This window comes from Sciurus carolinensis, chromosome 4 (genome assembly GCF_902686445.1).
Source record: "Sciurus carolinensis chromosome 4, mSciCar1.2, whole genome shotgun sequence".
Taxonomy (NCBI): domain Eukaryota; kingdom Metazoa; phylum Chordata; class Mammalia; order Rodentia; family Sciuridae; genus Sciurus; species Sciurus carolinensis.
The window spans coordinates 76970053-76988382 of NC_062216.1; the positions used below are offsets into that span (position 1 = coordinate 76970053).

Below are 18330 nucleotides of genomic sequence, written 5' to 3' on the forward strand. Positions count from 1 at the left end.
TGGGGCAGATCACAAAGTTCCAGTAAGCACCTTCCATAGGCCTAGGGATGATAACAGCTTCCCAGTGCATATCTCACTACCTTGCTTTGCTTCTCTTGACCTTTTCCAAAACTTTAGTCCTTCTAGTGAATTCCCTTACGTGATCGCTTAAGTGTGCTGTTTGCTTCTGGGACCCTGACTGCTATGAGAGCAACAACTGATCCAGCGAGACCCTTGAAACAGAAAGAACAGAGCAACTTTTCAGATTATTGGAGGGACATGACCTTTGGCCATAATAACAAGTGGCTGAAAAATGAATAACGATTAAACGAATGAATTTCTCAATACCAATGCTGCAGTCACAGGATGCTCCATAAATGGCCATCTGTACTCTAAATAATTCATGCCTCCCTTCTAGAGTGAAGTTAATATTGAAAGTTTGCCACCCAAGCAAAAATTACATTTTGCAAAACTAACCTTTATATCCAAATGTGGATATGCCATTGATAGATATGGTTGTGATACATTTTAATTCAAGGTTTTGGCTTCCAAAAAGGTTAAGTGTGAATCTACCACCTTCTCTTTTCCTTTCCAGTGGGTAGAAGTAGAGCGCTCCAATGTCACACAATGTGCCAGAATTCCAGGTCCCATTGGGAGGAATGCTGTCTACCAACCAAGATTACTGGAGCTAACGTGTTATGTGAGTGAGAAAAACAAAACAAAACAAAACAACACTTCTATAGTGTTAACTGATATTTGACGTTTACTTATCACAGCAATTAGTATTACTCTACTTAACATACAGCATGTAAATTTATTTTAGGAATGAAATCCTTCCTAGCTTTCTTAAGGACACACAGTGATCCTGGTTTGCCCAATGTGAACTGCCTCATATCTTCATTGTCTAAGCCATCTCCCTGCTTCATGTCCTATGCCAAATAGAAGGGCATTGTTTGCACACATATCCTTTACACATATATCCTTTCTAACACTAACCCAGGGCCATGACCTTCAGTATCTGTGACACTTTGGAAATCAGAGCAGAACCATGTTCTACCATTGGCATGTGAAGTTCAGTACCGTCTCATTTCCTTCTTTACCAATTATACTTTAAGGTAAACTTTAAAAACATCCACTTTCTGGATGAACATGCGTCTGTTCTACTCCTTAAACCCAAACATGTTTTCCCACTCCTGGGGAAAAGTAGCCAGTTTCACTTCTTTCACCAACCTCAAGAGGAGCTATTTGTATAAGCCTCCCGTGTGGACTGCTTTACCTATCGAAGCATCTCAGCCATGCATGAAGAAGAAATATACACCTCTCTTCAGTGGGATAATCCAACAGACCCTTCTCAGAGATGTCTCACTTCCACCAAACTTTCAGGTAATCAGTTCTAATTTTTTAGGGTAAGACTTGAGTTTATGTTTGTTTCTTATTCTATGATGAGTCCAAGATTTATTTTTTCTAATCTGAGATGATCTACTTAGAATATTTTCATGTGCCTGACATGCTAAATGAGATGAAGTGGAGTAAGGCAAAAAAGAAAAGAATGATAGACTTAACAAATACATGGTACTTTGAATTTGTGTCCTTCTTACCACTTTAGACCAAAGAAAAGACAAATAATTTCAAGATTTAGAAAGTAAGTAAAAGGAATTACTTCATTTAAATTATTTTAATTCTTGTATCAAACACTCTAAATTATTTGATTAAACACTAAGAAATTTAAAAAAAAAAGATGGAAAACTGAAAAAAAATCTCATCATCCCAGAGCTGTCTGCTATAGTGGTCACTTATGTCCTCTTATTAATATCTGCATTACTGTCTTTCTGTTGATGCAACAAATCATCACAGACTTAGGAGATTATGCAACACAAATTTATCATTTTAAAATTCTGGTTCTCATTCAGCAGCACATACTAAAATTGGAACGATACAGAGAAGATTAGCATGGCCCCTGCACAAGGATGACATGCAAATTCTTGAAGCGTTCCATATTTTTTAGGACAAATGATCTCTCTGATAAGCAAATAATGATACATAATGGGGAGTGGGAGGGAGGCAAGAATGGAGGAAAGATGCATTGTATCGAGGAAAGAGGGGTGGGAGAGGTGAGAGGAAGGGAAAAATAACAGATTGAGACAAACATCATTACATGTATGATTACACAAATGGTATGACTCTACTTCATGTACAATCAGAGAAATAAGTTCTATCCCATTTGTTTACAGTGAATCAAAATAAATAAATTATAAATAAATAAGTAAATATTAAAAAATAAAATAAAATTCTAGAGATCAAAATTTGAAATAGATTTTACCTTGCCAAAAATAAGATCTTGGTAGGGTTCTACAGATGAATCCATTCCCTTATCATTTCTAGTTTCTAGAGTTGCATTTATTGCTTTCCTTGGCTCTGGGCTTTCTTTCTCCTTCTTCAAATCTAAAAGCATAACACCTTAATGCTTCTCTGCTTCCATCATTACATCACACTGTGTCTCTAACCACCTGCTTCTTGCTTTAAGGATGGAGATAAGCCAGGCTGTCTCCCATTCCAAATCCTTGATGACATCTTCAAAGTCTCTTTGCCACATAAAGCACTCTTTACAAGTTACAAGGATAAGGAGCCCTACCATACTACCTAAAGATAAATTTTATTTATTTTTCTCTGAGTAGTGTTGAGAATATAACAAATAATACATACTTAATTAAGTTTTCCTTCCTGAAAAATTGCAAAATTAGCTGGAAAAATTTGTTCATCATCCAAATAAAGAAATAGATTTTAATCAGTCATGTTCAAGTGACACTTTTAAGAGGCATGAGAGATATGACTGTTTTTTGCTCTCAAAAGTCCAAGGCAAAAAAAAAAAAAGTTCAAGGCAGCTCCCTGACTTGTGACAAATTCTAATGATTGTTGAAAAAGAATACATGTAATTAGTTAGTAAGGTTGCAACATTATTCATAAAGATGAAGAGGTACACTATAAAATTTATTTAATTTGATATTTTCCAAATCAGATGCAGTCCAAATTATCACTTTCATTTCAAAGAGTTTAAGCAAAGGTTTTTTGTTTTTTTTTTTTCTTATTAGCCATACTTATAAACTCGAGGGCTCCATAATTTTATAGTAAGAATGCCCAATATTATTTCTTTCTTTTGCTCAGCCTCATCCCTTTTGGGTACTTTCTCTAATTCAATTTGTTTGTCCTAATTTTGTGTTTAGGAACATGTTGTGTTGTGATGGCGATTTCGTGGATTTTCTGCTTAGGCTTGTTAGCCACATCCATTTTCTTGGGCATCAAGTGTAAGTACAAGAGAATATCTTTAAAAAATCTATTTACATATATATTATGAACTACATGTAACTGTTCGTATAATTATATGTATATCATTACATAAAAACTTCATGATTTCCAAGTGGATGAAGAAATCAGTTAAGAACTATCTGAATGGGTCTAAATGATACATAAGAAAGGTTTCCTAATTTAAATTATAGAATAGTTACTTATTATGTATCTCTGCACACTTGGATATTGCTAATAACTTTTCAGTGATGGCTTGCATCTTATTTAACTCAAATCTAATCTCACATATTTCTTTGGGTTAAAAAAAAATGCAAACAGTTACTTCTTTCTTTCTTTCATTTATTTAATGGTGCAAGGTATCAAACCCAGAGCCTTGTGCACTCTAGGCAACACCCCACCACTGAGCTACAACCTCATTCGCATTACTGTAATTCTGATTCTGTTTGTGAGTCACATTAGCATGCCAAAGGATTGAAAGATTTCAGATATGCTCTTCTGCTTCTAATATACATTTAGTCTAAATGACTTTTTCAGATTATTTTAATGTGTTTCACTGCATATTAAGCAAGGAACAATTTCAAATGTTTATAGCAAATCTGAGAGCTGTATTTGGGCCATACTTTTGCCCAATGCTTTATTCCTTTTGTCCAAACTAGAGACACGTTTCCATGTCTAGCAAATGAAATTTTTATAAAATACAACAATTATGGAGTTTCCACATCCAGAAAAAGAACTAAGAACCTTTAATATTGCTTCTGCGAGCACTGAGAAAATGTGCTTAGGAAGATAGTGATGGAGGGATGAAGGTTTTATTGGATAATTTTTCTATTTTGAAGAACTTGACAAATCATCTCTCTATCTCAGAGGCATCTGATGAACAGGAAGTACAATGAGCTATGAGAAGGGAAAAGGGAATTTTTGGATTTGTTTCCACAAGCTTGACCTTGCTCATGTAGTGCTAGAAGCTTCATTTCCTAATGATTCTTAAAGAAATATTTTAAGACCAAAATCAAACTTGTTACACTATCTCCTCAAATAAAATATCACAGACCACCTCACATGTGAGAAATTCCAGGGAGCCTACCTTCTCCTCCTACCCTCCCTCTGTTTTGTTTTTAATATTTTAAGCAAATGCTAGTCCATCTATTAAAGTGCTCATATATTAAATATCTGTTTATCAAACACATTAGGAACAAATTTATTTAAAGAGAACTAACAGCAAGTCAGTAAATATCTTAATATTCTTTGGTAAAAATTGGGGACTTGGTTCTTTTTTATTAGTGTACTGTATAGTTATACTTAATATTGAGGTACATTTTGACATAATCATACAAGCATGGAATATAATTTGGTCCCTTCAACAAAACTTGGGATTTTTATTTATTTATTTTTATGTTTTTATTATTATTATTTTGATTCATTGTTCACAAATGGGGTACAACTTTCATTTCTCTAGTTGTACACAAAGTAGAGTCACACCATTTGTGTAATCATACATGTACATAGGGTCATAATTTTGTCTTATTCTCTAGTAGATGAGATGTGTTTAGATAAAGTATGACAACATATTTCTGAGAAAACTGAGTTAAATGATACTAATTAATTTTGTCCTGGCAGTATCACTTTTCAAATTTCTCTTATAGATAAACTTGCACACACAGCAGTAGGAGATTTTAAAAATTGGAAAAAATCCAATGGTACATCAATAAGAGAACATTTAAATAATTAATGGTGCATCTATACAATAGAATATCACAATGGGGGAAAAAGAGAGAGAAGCAATTCTTTATGTGCTGCTATAGAAATATCTCCAAGGTGCATTGTTAGTTTTTAAAAAAGGCAACATTCAAAAAAAGTACGTTATGCCATAATTTGATTTAAAAAGAATATTTTCTTGAATTTACACAAAATAGCAATGGAATATATAAATGGAATAGATGATGATATTGAGAACAACGTATTTTATTGTATACCTGTTTGTGTTTTAAAAAAATATCTTAATCCTGTGAATGTAGAATGTGCTCATTTTTCTTTAACTCTCAGAACAAAAATTGTTTGAAAAAAATAAAGTTATTTTGATAAGAATAATGGGACACTAGCTAGACTCTAATATGTTTAAGGCTAACAGTAATTTCTGGAAAATTCTCACAAATAAAAGATTTTCATTTGTTTTGTCTTGATAGCTATACATATGTATTATACAAATGTAAAATTACTTTTTTTCCTTTGACTTTTGTTCAAATGTACTGACTTTTATTTATTTTTTGTTGTTAACAACCTTATAATTTGCCTGAGTCTTCTCATAGATTCTTAGCTAGATATAATGTATGCTATACAGCATATACTTTAATTCAGGGTGCTTTAGAAGTATTTTGTTATGTTTCCCCAGGTAATTACAATGTTTAATCTCACTTGTTGAAAATTAATTCCAACCTCAACACCAATAAAGCATTTTGCTTCTCATTTAGGATAAAACTGAAAACAGAAGTCTCATTTCCCTTTTTCCAGTTTTATTAGTTTTGTATAGTACAAGCTAATCAGAGAGTAAAAAACAGAGCAAAACTAACTTCTAAAATAGCGCTAACCTAAAAAAAAATCTTATATCTCAAGTTCCTAAAAGTAAAATTATTACATTTCAATGCCTAAGTTTGTGAAATAACTACCAAGATAAAATAAAGAACATCATTGTCCTATTCCCCGACTCTGGTTAGGTCCAAACTTTTGCTAAGAGAAAAATAATCCAATCAGTTGGCAGCCTGAGTTTCTTTAACTATCCACAGACAAGCAAGACATGAACACCTGCTTTCTCTAGTCCATGATTATTGATTTCTAGTGTTTTCTTCCCAACAGCAATGTTGGTGAGCAAAACAAATCAGAATGTTCAAATATGTAATTTGATGTTTATTGTGCAACCTGACTTGGCCAGTAAGTGGGAGATGAGCAAAGTACTGATGAAGCAAATTGCTTTTTACACAAATGATATTCTTCTCCTTCGTGAGAATATTCACTACTGGGAGCACAACCAAATTGTGTCCTTGTTTCCCAATAAGGCAGAGTTAACTAGATCTAAGTAGACCAATCTTAATTAATATTTACTTTATTTTCATTTTTCTAATAATCCATGAAGTTAAACGGTAACCAGGAAGGAGTAGAGTTTGACTAGTTCGCTTATTACAAGTAAGATCAGTCTATCTTGATCAGATTCCTTTTTGCTCTTGTTTACCTCCCTTTTCTTGTTAAAAAAATAGAAATCATTTTATAGTTCTTTTCACTTTCTTCTTGTTTCCCCTATATATCTCTAAAAGATCTGATTTTTACTTCTTTAGATATGACTGACATGTATATTTTTAATTTACTGATTTCCTTGATGCCATTATCTCTACCCATATAACAACATGGGCACTTAATGACTGCCAGCCAATAATTATTAATACATCACAAGCTTATTTGAAGCCAATTTTATAGCTCTCTATTAAACCACTCTGTGTAAATGACGCTGGCACAGATCTTCTATGCAGAACTAATGATTAAGTTTAGCAAAGTCAGAACACTAAGTAAACACACAAAAATCAATTGTATATTTATACATTAGCAATAAACACATGGACATCAAATTAAAAATGCAATACCAATTGTATTTACTCCAACAATGAAACATTTAACAAAATATGTTCAAAATGTATATGCTGAAAACTACTAGATGAAAGAAATAAAAGACCTAACTAAGTGGAAAGACAGGCCATGTTCATGAATTATAAGACTCAACACAGGAAAAATGTCAGTTTTGCTCAAATTAATATGCAGATCACTAACCCCCCGGGGAAATAACAACCACAGAAAACATTCTTTACTATTCTAGTGTGACATTTTCCTGCATGTTCAATAGTTCTTATTTTTATGTTCACCATTAGGAATTCTCTTTTATGTTTTTTTCAGAAACTCCTCCTATGTTTTGGGGGTTTTGTTGTTGTTTTGTTTTGTTTTGTTTTTGGTACCAGGGAGTGATTCCTGTGCTTAACCACTGAACCACATCCCCAGTCCTTTTTATTTTTTATTTTGAGACCAGGTGTTGCTAAGTTGCTTAGGGCTTCACTAAATTGCTGAGGCTGTCCTGGAACTTGAGATCCTCCTGACTCAAACTCCTGAGTTGCTGAATATGCAGGTTTAATGCAATTGTTTTCAAGATATGAGCAGAATTTCTTATAGATATAGATAATGCGATTGTAAAATTTATATACAGCATCAAAAGAACTAGAATAGTTAAAACAAAATAATGAGGGAGGAAACTACCTGATTTTGAAACTTATCATATAGCAGTATTAATGAAGGCTATGTATATTACTAGAAAAATACAGCAATAAAATACAATAGAGAACCTGGAAATAGTGTCATACAAATATGCTCAACTGATTTTTTTATATAGGTACAGAATCAACTCAATGAAGCAGAATAAACTTTTCAACAAATACTGATGTATAAATTGGATATCCATTGGCAAATAAAAGTCTAAGTCTCACACCTTATAAAAATATCAAAAAATAATTCAAAATGCATCACAGTCTTAACTATAAAGCATAACACTATAAAACTCTTAGAAAATATGGAGAAATTTTTTTCAGTATCTAAGGGTAAGCAGAGATCTCGGAATTGACATTAAAAGAATAATTAATAAAAAGAAAACACTGATAAGTTGCATATATCTCAACACGAAAAATGTTTTCTTTGCAAAAAACATTATTAAAAGGATTTTTTAAAGCCAGTTACATTTAATGAGTTTTAAACCTCATTAAAACACAGCAATTGCACTCCTGAGCATTTACCACAGAGTAATAAGAACTTACATTCACTAAAAACTGTACATGCATGTGTACAGCAGCTTTATTTGAAATGAGAAAAACACAGATGTCCAGGCAAGTGGTTAAACAGATGTAGTAATCCATATCAGAGAATTTCACTCAATAATAAAAAATGAATTAGCTATCTACTTATACAACAATCCAGGTGAATCTCCAAGAAATTATTGTGAATGGAAAAGGTCAATTACAAAGTGTTACATACCGAAAGATCCCATTTATGGCATCACTGAAATGACAAAACTATAGAACTAGAATATAGTTTAGTGTTGAGAGGAATGGGGCAAGAATGTATGGGCATGTTTATGGTATGGGTAGGGAATGGGCATGGAATAGGTATTTATAAAAGGAAATATGATGGACCTATATGGTGATGGAGAAGCTCTGCACCTTGATTGTATCAATTTCAATATCCTGGTGTTGACATTGACCTATAATTTTACAGGATGTTACTATTTGGTGGAAAGCGGGTAAGGGGCACCTGGAATCTTTATTAATTCTTGTAGCTGCATATGAATTCACAATTGCCTTAAAATAAAATTTGAGTCATAAGTAAAGATGAAACTTTTATGATATAGTTTATCATTTCCATTGTGGAGATAGTCTGTTGCATGAATATATATGCGTGAAAATATGTTAAATGGTCAATTGTACCTTAACAAATTAACAACAGCAGTGGTCTGCTCTACCCTCGCCCAAAAAAGAGTTTAATATTTCCACTCAACTGAAGAGTAAATTAGTAAATTAGAAAATAAAGCAGAAATAATATACAGAATAAAAAAGGAGTTGTAAAAAGAGAGCAAAATATACAAAAGAGACACACAAAACACACACAAGAAACACTAGCATATGTGTTATGGTAGAGCCAAACATGGAAAAGGGGGAGTTGGACAAAAGAAGTACTAGAAGGCTATTGAATAAAAATTTTCCATAATTGATTAAAAACATTAAGCTACAAGTTCAAGAAATTCTATTAGAATCAAATAGGCTAAATATTCTATTGATGTTAAGAAAAGTGTTTAATGGAATAGGAATAGGAGGCAACTACATAAAATGGTTTTTAAAAAGAAATGGGCTTACTAAGCTAGTCAGAATAGTAAGAAAAACAAACCTAAAATCGTATTAAAGTATCAGATACTAAAACGAATTGCAAAGCTAAAGTAATTAAGGCCCTGTCATGTTGACATATGAATAAATAAATAGATGAATTGAATATAATCAAAACAAAACTAAATCTAAGTAGTTTATTAGATATTTACAGCGACTTAAAGGTAGTAACTAAGAGTTATGGGAGTGGAAGATATCCAATAAATACCTAAGACAACTCTGTAGATACCTGGGGGAAATGTTGAATTTATATCTTACAATTTAGAACCAAATAAATTCCACATACATCAAAATGTAAATTAAAATATACTTACAGCAGTATAATCTCACGTATAAAACTTTTACTAAAAATTACTCAAAAATACTAAATCTATGTGGCATAAACTACCACGAAGCCAAAAGACAAACTAGAAACACATAACTGTAGGTCATATCATACAAAAATCTGACTCCACAACATATTCGAGCACAACGGCATCAGATAACGAAGTTGGTTGATAAAGGAGACCCACCTCAGAATGACAGTATTCATAAATCTAGTTTATTATAAGATAAGGGCACAACTTAACAACATCACAAAAGTAAGGATACATATCAGCCAAAGTCTGTCTCATCAGAAGGAGCCTGGAGAGGCCAGACACAGGCACCTTTTCCTGACTCTCTAAGCGCCAGGTGAGAACACCATTTCTCTCCTGTATCTGAAATCACTGACATGTATATATGGTACCTTGATCCTAAAGAACCCCAAATGGAGCCTCATTTTGGGATTGTTATATTTTGCTGATCACAAAGACAAAACTTTGCTGAAGCTAGGTAACCTGCCTCTGCAGCACAATTCTCTCAGGGTCTCATTTATCCAAGGACAAATCACATATTATTCAGTCATCAATAAACAACACTGACAAGGTGGTATAATCTGGTCCCCTAATTCCTGGACTCTTGATTACAAAACTACGATATTAATCAGTATGTCTCATACCTTTCCTGAAGGTCAGTGTCATGTGTGAACGAATAAAACATTGTTCAGGTTGATTTTAGGCTTGCTGGAACTATTTCTCAGAACACAATTTAAAAAAAACACTAAAACTCAACAGGAAGAAAGTTACAACAGATATAATCATATACTTCATACAAAAGAAAATACATCTGACTTTGCATGTAAAAAGAACTTCAACCTCAAACATAAAAAGATAGCCGCACATTCACATACTACTATACATGTGTAAATTCATAATATGGATGGTAATACAGAAATATCTAATACAATTTAAATGCCCACAAATTTTTACCTTATCTTAAAAGTACACTTGCACATGTAAAGTGATATAAGACTAAGATTCTTTATGCAATAATGCTTTCTGCCATACAAGAAAAATTACAAATCACCTAAAATACAATAGAGAAATACTGGAGCAATTCATGATACATTTTACAATAGAATATTATAGGTATGATGAGAGAGTAACAGAAAGCTCTTGATGTGCTGTCATGGAACTAGGACCAAAATATATTTAAAGTAATAACAGCTAAAACACCTGTAAACAGATTGTCACCATTTGCATAAAGGGGAGAAAGAGTATTTTAAATTCACTTGTTTGTCAAATTAAAAATACCTTTGGAAAAATAAAGAAGAAATTGATAAACTCATCTGCTCTGAGTGAAACTGGGTGGATTAAAAAAAAAAAACAGGGACAGCAATAGGCTTTTTTCTCTGCATCCTTTGAAACATTTGATTCTTTTATTGTAATTACGTAATCATGATAAGTGTACTAATTAATGGGTTTCGCTGTGGTACTTCCATGAGTGCACATACTATGCTTTGACTCAATTCACCCGCCCTACTGTCCTTTCTTTCCCTTCCCTCTGTTTTACTTTACCCCATTCCTCCACTCCCCCATAATCCATTTTCTATTTTCTGGTTACTTTTGTTCATTTCCACATAAGAAAGAAAACATGATATACTTAATCTTTTTGTGTCTGGCTGATTTTAACACTTGATTCTTGAAAATGTAAATTTTAAACAAAAACTTAAAATAATGCAAATTCAAGTCTCAAAACTGATCAGTAATCTAGAGCTTCCTTTAGTTTGTGTTGAAGGATTACTTGGTTATAAAACATCAGTATTTTATTAGAAATGAGTGTTTTTGTCTGCAGTTTTCCAGGTATCCACCATCTCAATGCAGCAGCAAGAAAAACTCAACCACCAGGAAGGAGTATTGTTGAACTTTACACAATGGAAGAGCAATCATGACCTTCAGATGAAATACTGCCAAGCCTTGATGCAAAACTCTTTCTGTTCAGGTAATTGACATAAGATCAGTTATTTTCAGTAGAAATATAAATGCATGTACTAACTCCTCAGAAGAAGCAATGACATATTTTATTCTCTTCAAGTCTGTTCTTCAGGATTTTATAGTAGGGAAACATGATTTTGATGCTCTTTACTCTTATCTGTATCTTCTAATGGTATAGGGAAAATACTAAGTTTCAAAAAAAATGCAGCAAAATGACAGTTCTGGAAGTTTATGTATCTTTCCTTCTATAAAACTGTGCCAGACCTCCTGGTCAAAGTTTTGCTCTTGGTTCTGCTTTATGCAGTTAATTTTCTTTTTGTGAATACATTCTTTCTTAAAACAAACTCCTTCAAATTGAATATTAATGATTACCTTATAGTTACATTGAAGTCCTAAAATAAGCATAATGTTCATTCACATTCTTCTTCAGTTTTCTTCACCTACATGTTTTCAAGTCACCCTGAAGTCATACTGTTTGTTCTCTCTGCTATACATGCAATATTTCTTCCTTTACTCTCAGAATTTGAACATCAACTCAACCCATTTAGTTATTCGGTACATTTCAGGTTAAATTGGAATGGTAAGATTAACAAGCCTGAGATAATAAGCAAATAAGAAAAGACTATAAATGATATAAATTCAAAGAAAGGAAGATTTGATAAACCCAGGAAAATCAGATCAACTTTTATAGAAGGAGACATATTTGGGTAAAAATATCTCCAAATTACTTTTAACTTAAACCAACTCTTAGAGACCTATTGTAGGTGGGAAGTATTATATTAATCTTATGGTTCTCAGTCTCAGAAAGCTGGAATTGGTAAGTGCTGTACATGATTAGAGTGTTTGGTTTTCCTGGAGGTGATACAGGGATTACTTTGGGGAGATATTCTACTAATATTTTATAATGGTGATAATAAAGTAAAATGTTTCTGTTCAAAGTCCAAAACTGCAGCCCTTGTCCACACAATTGGATTCAGAATGGAAAAAGTTGTTACCATGTCTTTGAAAATTGGAAAAATTGGCACACCGGCAAAGAGGCTTGTTTAAAAGAAGGCTCCAATCTTCTACAAATAGACAGCAAAGAAGAAATGGTAAACACTGGTCCTATGGTCACATGTCACTCTGAAAATACCATGTTACTTATAAAAAGAAAGCAGATTCTCCTAAGATAGAATTATTTAATATTTATAATAGTAGTATATTTGTAAAATAAAGATTTAAAAGATATAAAGTAGGAATTACTATAGTTTCTTTTCCTTTTAAGGGAGAAGCAAAAATCAGGTTGCTTTTCCAGAAATTGAGGCGAATATATTAGTTCTATGTCCTTGGTTAATAAAAACAAAAAGGACTAGAACATGAGAAGAATAGTCTTCCTTGAAATGCTAACCCACTTCAAGACATACATATATGATTATTAAATATATTTTTCAATGTATTTTTCAATGCTGTAGAGAAATATAACAATCTTGTAAACATCAAGGAAAACCAGAAGTATAAAAACTGAGGTGATGTCATGAAATGAATAGGTTCAATAAAACCAAGTACTTGGTAAATGAAATGCTAAATTGGTATTAAACATAGTTAAGTAACATCTTAACAAGAGAATATTTCCCTGAACTCATTCTACCTAAAAGTGTATATGAAACAGAATGTGTAATTATACCATATTTTTTAGTACATGAAAAATGTATACTGGCTATATTCAGTAATTTGTTGAAGCTCATTTCGACAAGAATAATGGGAAAACAATATGTTACAGATACAGTAAGCCAGGAAGGCTTGAACTACATTATTATAATTCTGGGTTCCCAAAATTATTTTCTGGGCAAATTTGATGACAAAAATTAGAAATGTTTGTTTCAGCAAAATATGTTTGCAGTTAAATTGCTTCTGGAATCTCCTAAAATATTTCTAATATTGAAGTATACTAGGAAAGAGTGATCCATGTGTTAATGATGTCAAAAATATTTTTACTTCTGATTACTAGGGTCAGTATAACTTACCTCCCTTCCTTTTTTTTTTTTTGACATCTATTGTCAGACTCCTAGTCCATTAAAACTATTTTAATATCAAATGTCTTTTTCCCATTGTATTTAACACAACATTGATCATATAGAAACAGAAAAAAAGTCTACAAGATGTATCTCTGCTTTTTGTTTGCTTGTTTGTTTGTTTGTTTTAAATAACCCCCTCCCTTTTTCTTCAGCACTAAAATTACCATTCATTCTAGCTAGGCAAAACGTCAGACTTCATACTTCATAGTAGTTTTGTCTGTGTTCTATTTTTTCTCAATTCACAGTTCAGGTCTTCTTTCTCATAGGATTTTGTCTCCAGAAACTTGCATAAGCTCAAAGCAGGCAATGAGTACTGGGTGAAAGTGTCTCAGGATGGACTTCAGGCACCTTGGCTTTGGCAAGATGACTCCTCTTCTCCCAGTGACCTGTAAGTCTTAGAGGGAGATGTTTCAAGAATAACTAGAAACATGAGGCAATTCAAAAACCGATTTTATTTTGTATGCTGGCTGTGTTCCCTCCGGGAGACAAATAAGCATGACAATGTCACAGGATCCTGATTGAAATTAAAGCTAATGTCATGAAGAGGTAGCTTCACAGCTTCTAAATCTTCTCCTTAGCCTTGCTACCATTATCCTACAGAAAATACACCAAAATATGAGTGTCTGAATGAACAATATAACATAATTATTGAGTACATTTTCTCTGTATCACTTAATGTTTAGAGAGCACTAAGGGAAAGAGATGGTAATAATTATTAAGCAATTTCCATATTGAACTTTTCAGATAGTACTACCTTGAGAATTAATTCAGGAGAGATAAACTACCTTATACAGCCTATCTTTGTGTATGCATGGCTTACTTTTCTTCATAAACTGCTCAAATTACATTAAAATATTTTTATTGAGACAAAACTACTGTTATTGAGAGAGGAAGCTAAAACCACCACAGGTGGGTTCTATATTAAAACAAAAAGATGTCTCTCATGCACTACCCTTAGGAGCATCACTGTCACACTCTGATCTAACCTCAGGTATTCTGACTTGCCTTTCTAGGCTGCCAATAAAGAAACCCCAATCAACCAACCAGGTCTGCAGATACCTCAGAGATAATGCCCTTTTTTCAGCTAACTGCAACTATTGGAAATATTTTATCTGTGAGAAGTATGCATTAAAATCCTCTATCTGAAAGAAATTGCTCAAAGTGATCTATTACACTAGTATTTGAAACAGGCCATTGAAAAACCTGCCGCAAGAAGCCTAAGAGCAAATAACAGAAGTAAACCAAAGTATGGACTTTGAAACGAGCTCCCTGGAAATCAACACTTATTTCTGTATTTTCACTTGGAAATGTTCTTCAACATTTTGCAGATTTCAGTTGACATTGTTCAAATTGCCAAGAAAAAAATTGATTTGGAACCACAGAGGACAAAACCCTGATGCACTGTGAACAAAAAGGACATAATTTCCTTCTCTCCCTCCCTCTTTCTTTCTTTCTTTCCTTTTCTTTCTCTTTCCTTCTCTCCTTCTCTCCTTCCTTCCCTCCCTCCTTCTTTTTTCTTTTCTTTTCTTTTTTTCCTCCCTCCCTCTCTCCTTCTTTCCCTCCCTTCCTTCCTTTTCTCCTTCCCTCCTTCCTTCCTTTTTTCCTTCCTTTTTCTCTCTCTCTCTTTCTTTCTTTCCTTCCTTCCTTCCTTCCTTTCTTTTCTTTTCTTTTCTTTTCTTTTTTTCCCTTTCTCTCTGTCCAGAATCAGTATAAATATCACACAGAAATCTATAAGTCATTGGGGGAGGTGGTGAAGTTATAGCTGACTGATTTTAACCTTATGATCTATCAGGTCCTTCTATGCATTTTCAAAGCTTTCAGGTATTATGCTCTTGGACTGGCACAGTGAGAGGAAAGAGATATGAATTTCCAAATTGAAATTAAGGAAGGGAAGCTTCTATCTGCAATGTCAATGTACCCTTTTCAGGACTGCAGAGTTCCATGAGAAATGAACTCCTAGAACTTCTACTTAGAGGGGACAGTCAGGACGCTGGCATTAGTGCCCAGTGAAGGACAACTGAGAACTTCCTGCCTCACTCTACTGCATCCCCACCACTCACAAATCAAAGGGCTCATGTTTGCACTCCCAAAGTTAACAATCCAGCACTTTTAATTGTCTTTCTCAATACCCCAATTTCTTCATTACAAAATAATAATGGAATTTACTTCAAAATATTATTGGAAGACTAAGTCATAAATATATATATAAATTGTTGAGAATGATGTCCTATAGAGTTGAACACTGTATCAGTGTCTGCTATTGTTATCCAGAGTAAGCCAGGACCCACTTCTAGACATCAACCCTCTATGTGTAGTCCCTTTACCTGCTTATGTTGTAGGAACATTGAGAAGAAAAAAATTTTCTGTAAATTGTCAGCAACTCCTTGGAGAGAATATCTGTTTTAAAGTTAATGAATCCTCCTCAAATAAAATTCTCCTCTATAGACAACCCCTGTGCTTGGAGTGTGGGCTCCCTGAAACATCTATCTTGTTTCCAAGAGACTGTTGATATGTAAGTACCTCACCATCTTCAAAAAGGAAATATTCATTAATTTTTTGTATATTATCTTTCTTCTATTTACCATTGCTAGAACAATATCTTGGCACATAGGAGGTTCTTAATAAATATTTGCTAAATTCAATATAATTTCCAGTCCTTCTTTTTTAACAAGAAGTGCCTAAGATATATTTTATTTTCATATTTTCTCCTTAAGATAAAGGTATCATTTTAAAAAAGTAAAAATAAACCCTAATTCATTGAGGCAGTGGAAATCATTTAAATGAAAATAAAATTTCTCTTAAAGGTCCTTTTACAATAGGTAAAGGCATGGAAGAGTGGTAAGAACATGTCTTTGTTTTGTTTTGTTTTGTTTTTTGTTTTATTTACCTTTGACCTGGAGTTTAATGGTGGGAATATCAACAAAAGGAATTTTCTCTAGTTTTCTGGTGGTGCCTCATAACCATGTAAGTTGTCTCCTGTGTTTGGTTATCACAGCTGGCAGCTGGCTGCTAAATATAATAACCTGGAATAAAGGAGAAACAATAGCGATTTTCAGTGGTAAAGACTGTTTGTCTTCAAGATTCTTCAAAGTATTGTCACAAAGCTATGTTTAGAGAAAGGATAGGAAGCATTTGTAATTCTTCTTAGAATAAGTTCAGTGAAACAAAAGGCAAACATCCTCCAACTGATGTTATCCAGCTAGTATATGATGCTGTATTTACAAGTTAGAATTTTATCTGCACTGCAATTGACATATGTTCCTACAAGTCTCCTCAGTAGCAATGCTGCTTCCACAGGAATGCTGTGGGTGGAAATGTTTTCCCTGCAGGTTGCTTTTTGTCCAGGATACCAAGGCTTTTTAAAGGCAATTAGCACCAAGATAACCAATTTTAAAACCTAGTTCCACCAGTGATAAACTGGGTCTCTTTGATTCTTCTCATTGAATTCTAAGAGTTTAAAAAAAAAGGAAAAGAAAAAATAACTGTCCTACAAATGTAAAGAGGCTTTGTCAAAAGCTATTAGTAAAGTGTGTTAAATACATAAAAAGAAACACATCGGAATAATAATATTAATAGAATAATAATAGGTGCTCCTAGAGTCTGAAAAATCTCCTCATAAAATAAATCTTAACAAAAGTCATAAACCCTGTAGGCTGCTTTTTGTATCTTTCAACTACAAGAATCTCTCTACAGAGGAACTGACTCCAAAATTTTAAGACTGACCCTGAGACAACCTGCTAAACTCTTGTGCTTGGTTCACAATCTGCTTGGATCCCCCAAATAAAATCTCCCCATCATCCTTCTCATACTTCCTGCTGTTACAGGGCTCATGACCTGTTTCCTGTTGATAAGTCTCAAGTACTGGTTCAATATCCTCAGGAAAAGGACTAGCTCACTGTGTACCCTAGGGAACTAAGCTCTACCAGGAAAGGCTGTGCTCTTGTTTGACTTTTCCTGCAATTTCTTCAGAATTACCTACTCACGGAACAGCCTAGAAGAGATCACGTCTTCTGCTGAAAAGCCAATTCATGTGGGTCCCCAGTCTGATTATTAACTGAAAGTTGTTCTCTGCGAGTCATATCTTCAAATTCATCTTGTGATTATTTGCTATTCTTAAATTTTTTTTTAAGTGTGTGGAGAAAACATTGTGCCATAATGTTTCTGTTCTGAAATGCAATCAATATTGTGAGTTTTGTTAGGCAAGGAGATTGAGGGCAAAGAGGAAGAGGAATGAGTTCAATGAAAGAAAGTATGTCAAATGAATTCCATTTTTTTTTCCTCACCATCTACAAGGATCCCTCCTTTAGGTCCAATATTGGGAGTGAGGACACTAGTCACCTTTCACTCTCTAGGCAGTTAGACTCTTCAAAGAATGGCAGTTAAAGAGACATTGTCATTCGCCCCTGAGTACCTAATGCCAGGAATCAATATTTAAATGAGTATCATATCCCTTCTTTACAATTTAGTCTATAAATTTATTTGACTTTCTTGTGTTAACAGTATTTTCTTTGCAGAAGTGAGGTTTAAGCAATGGTTGCTTAACAACATGCCCAATTCTCAGTTCTTGTTATATACATATTAGCCACTTTCATTGAACATCTGCACTCATCATACAAAATATTTTATAATATCCTCAAAGTAGTTATCTCTATATAATCTGTTCATGAATATAGTTCTCCAAAGAAGATTGTTTATGCATGTTCATGCTCCCCTATTCTTAAAAATGAATTGCTAAATCTT

The 18330-nt window shown here is 33.4% G+C and overlaps 1 protein-coding gene and 1 non-coding gene across 2 annotated transcripts; both read left to right on the forward strand.

Moving 5' to 3' along the window:
* The first annotated feature begins 1211 nt into the window (after positions 1–1211).
* Clec9a (C-type lectin domain containing 9A) lies at positions 1212–15116 on the forward strand. The gene is made up of 6 exons (XM_047551135.1): positions 1212–1362; positions 3201–3281; positions 11397–11543; positions 12476–12627; positions 13857–13978; positions 14604–15116. Exons 1-6 carry the CDS (start codon positions 1275–1277, stop codon positions 14734–14736), a joined length of 723 nt encoding a protein of 240 aa, XP_047407091.1. The 5' UTR covers positions 1212–1274; the 3' UTR covers positions 14737–15116.
* LOC124984171 (U6 spliceosomal RNA) lies at positions 1878–1981 on the forward strand. Its single transcript, XR_007108626.1, has one exon. It is a non-coding gene; the product is annotated as a U6 spliceosomal RNA (small nuclear RNA).
* Positions 15117–18330: the final 3214 nt, after the last annotated feature.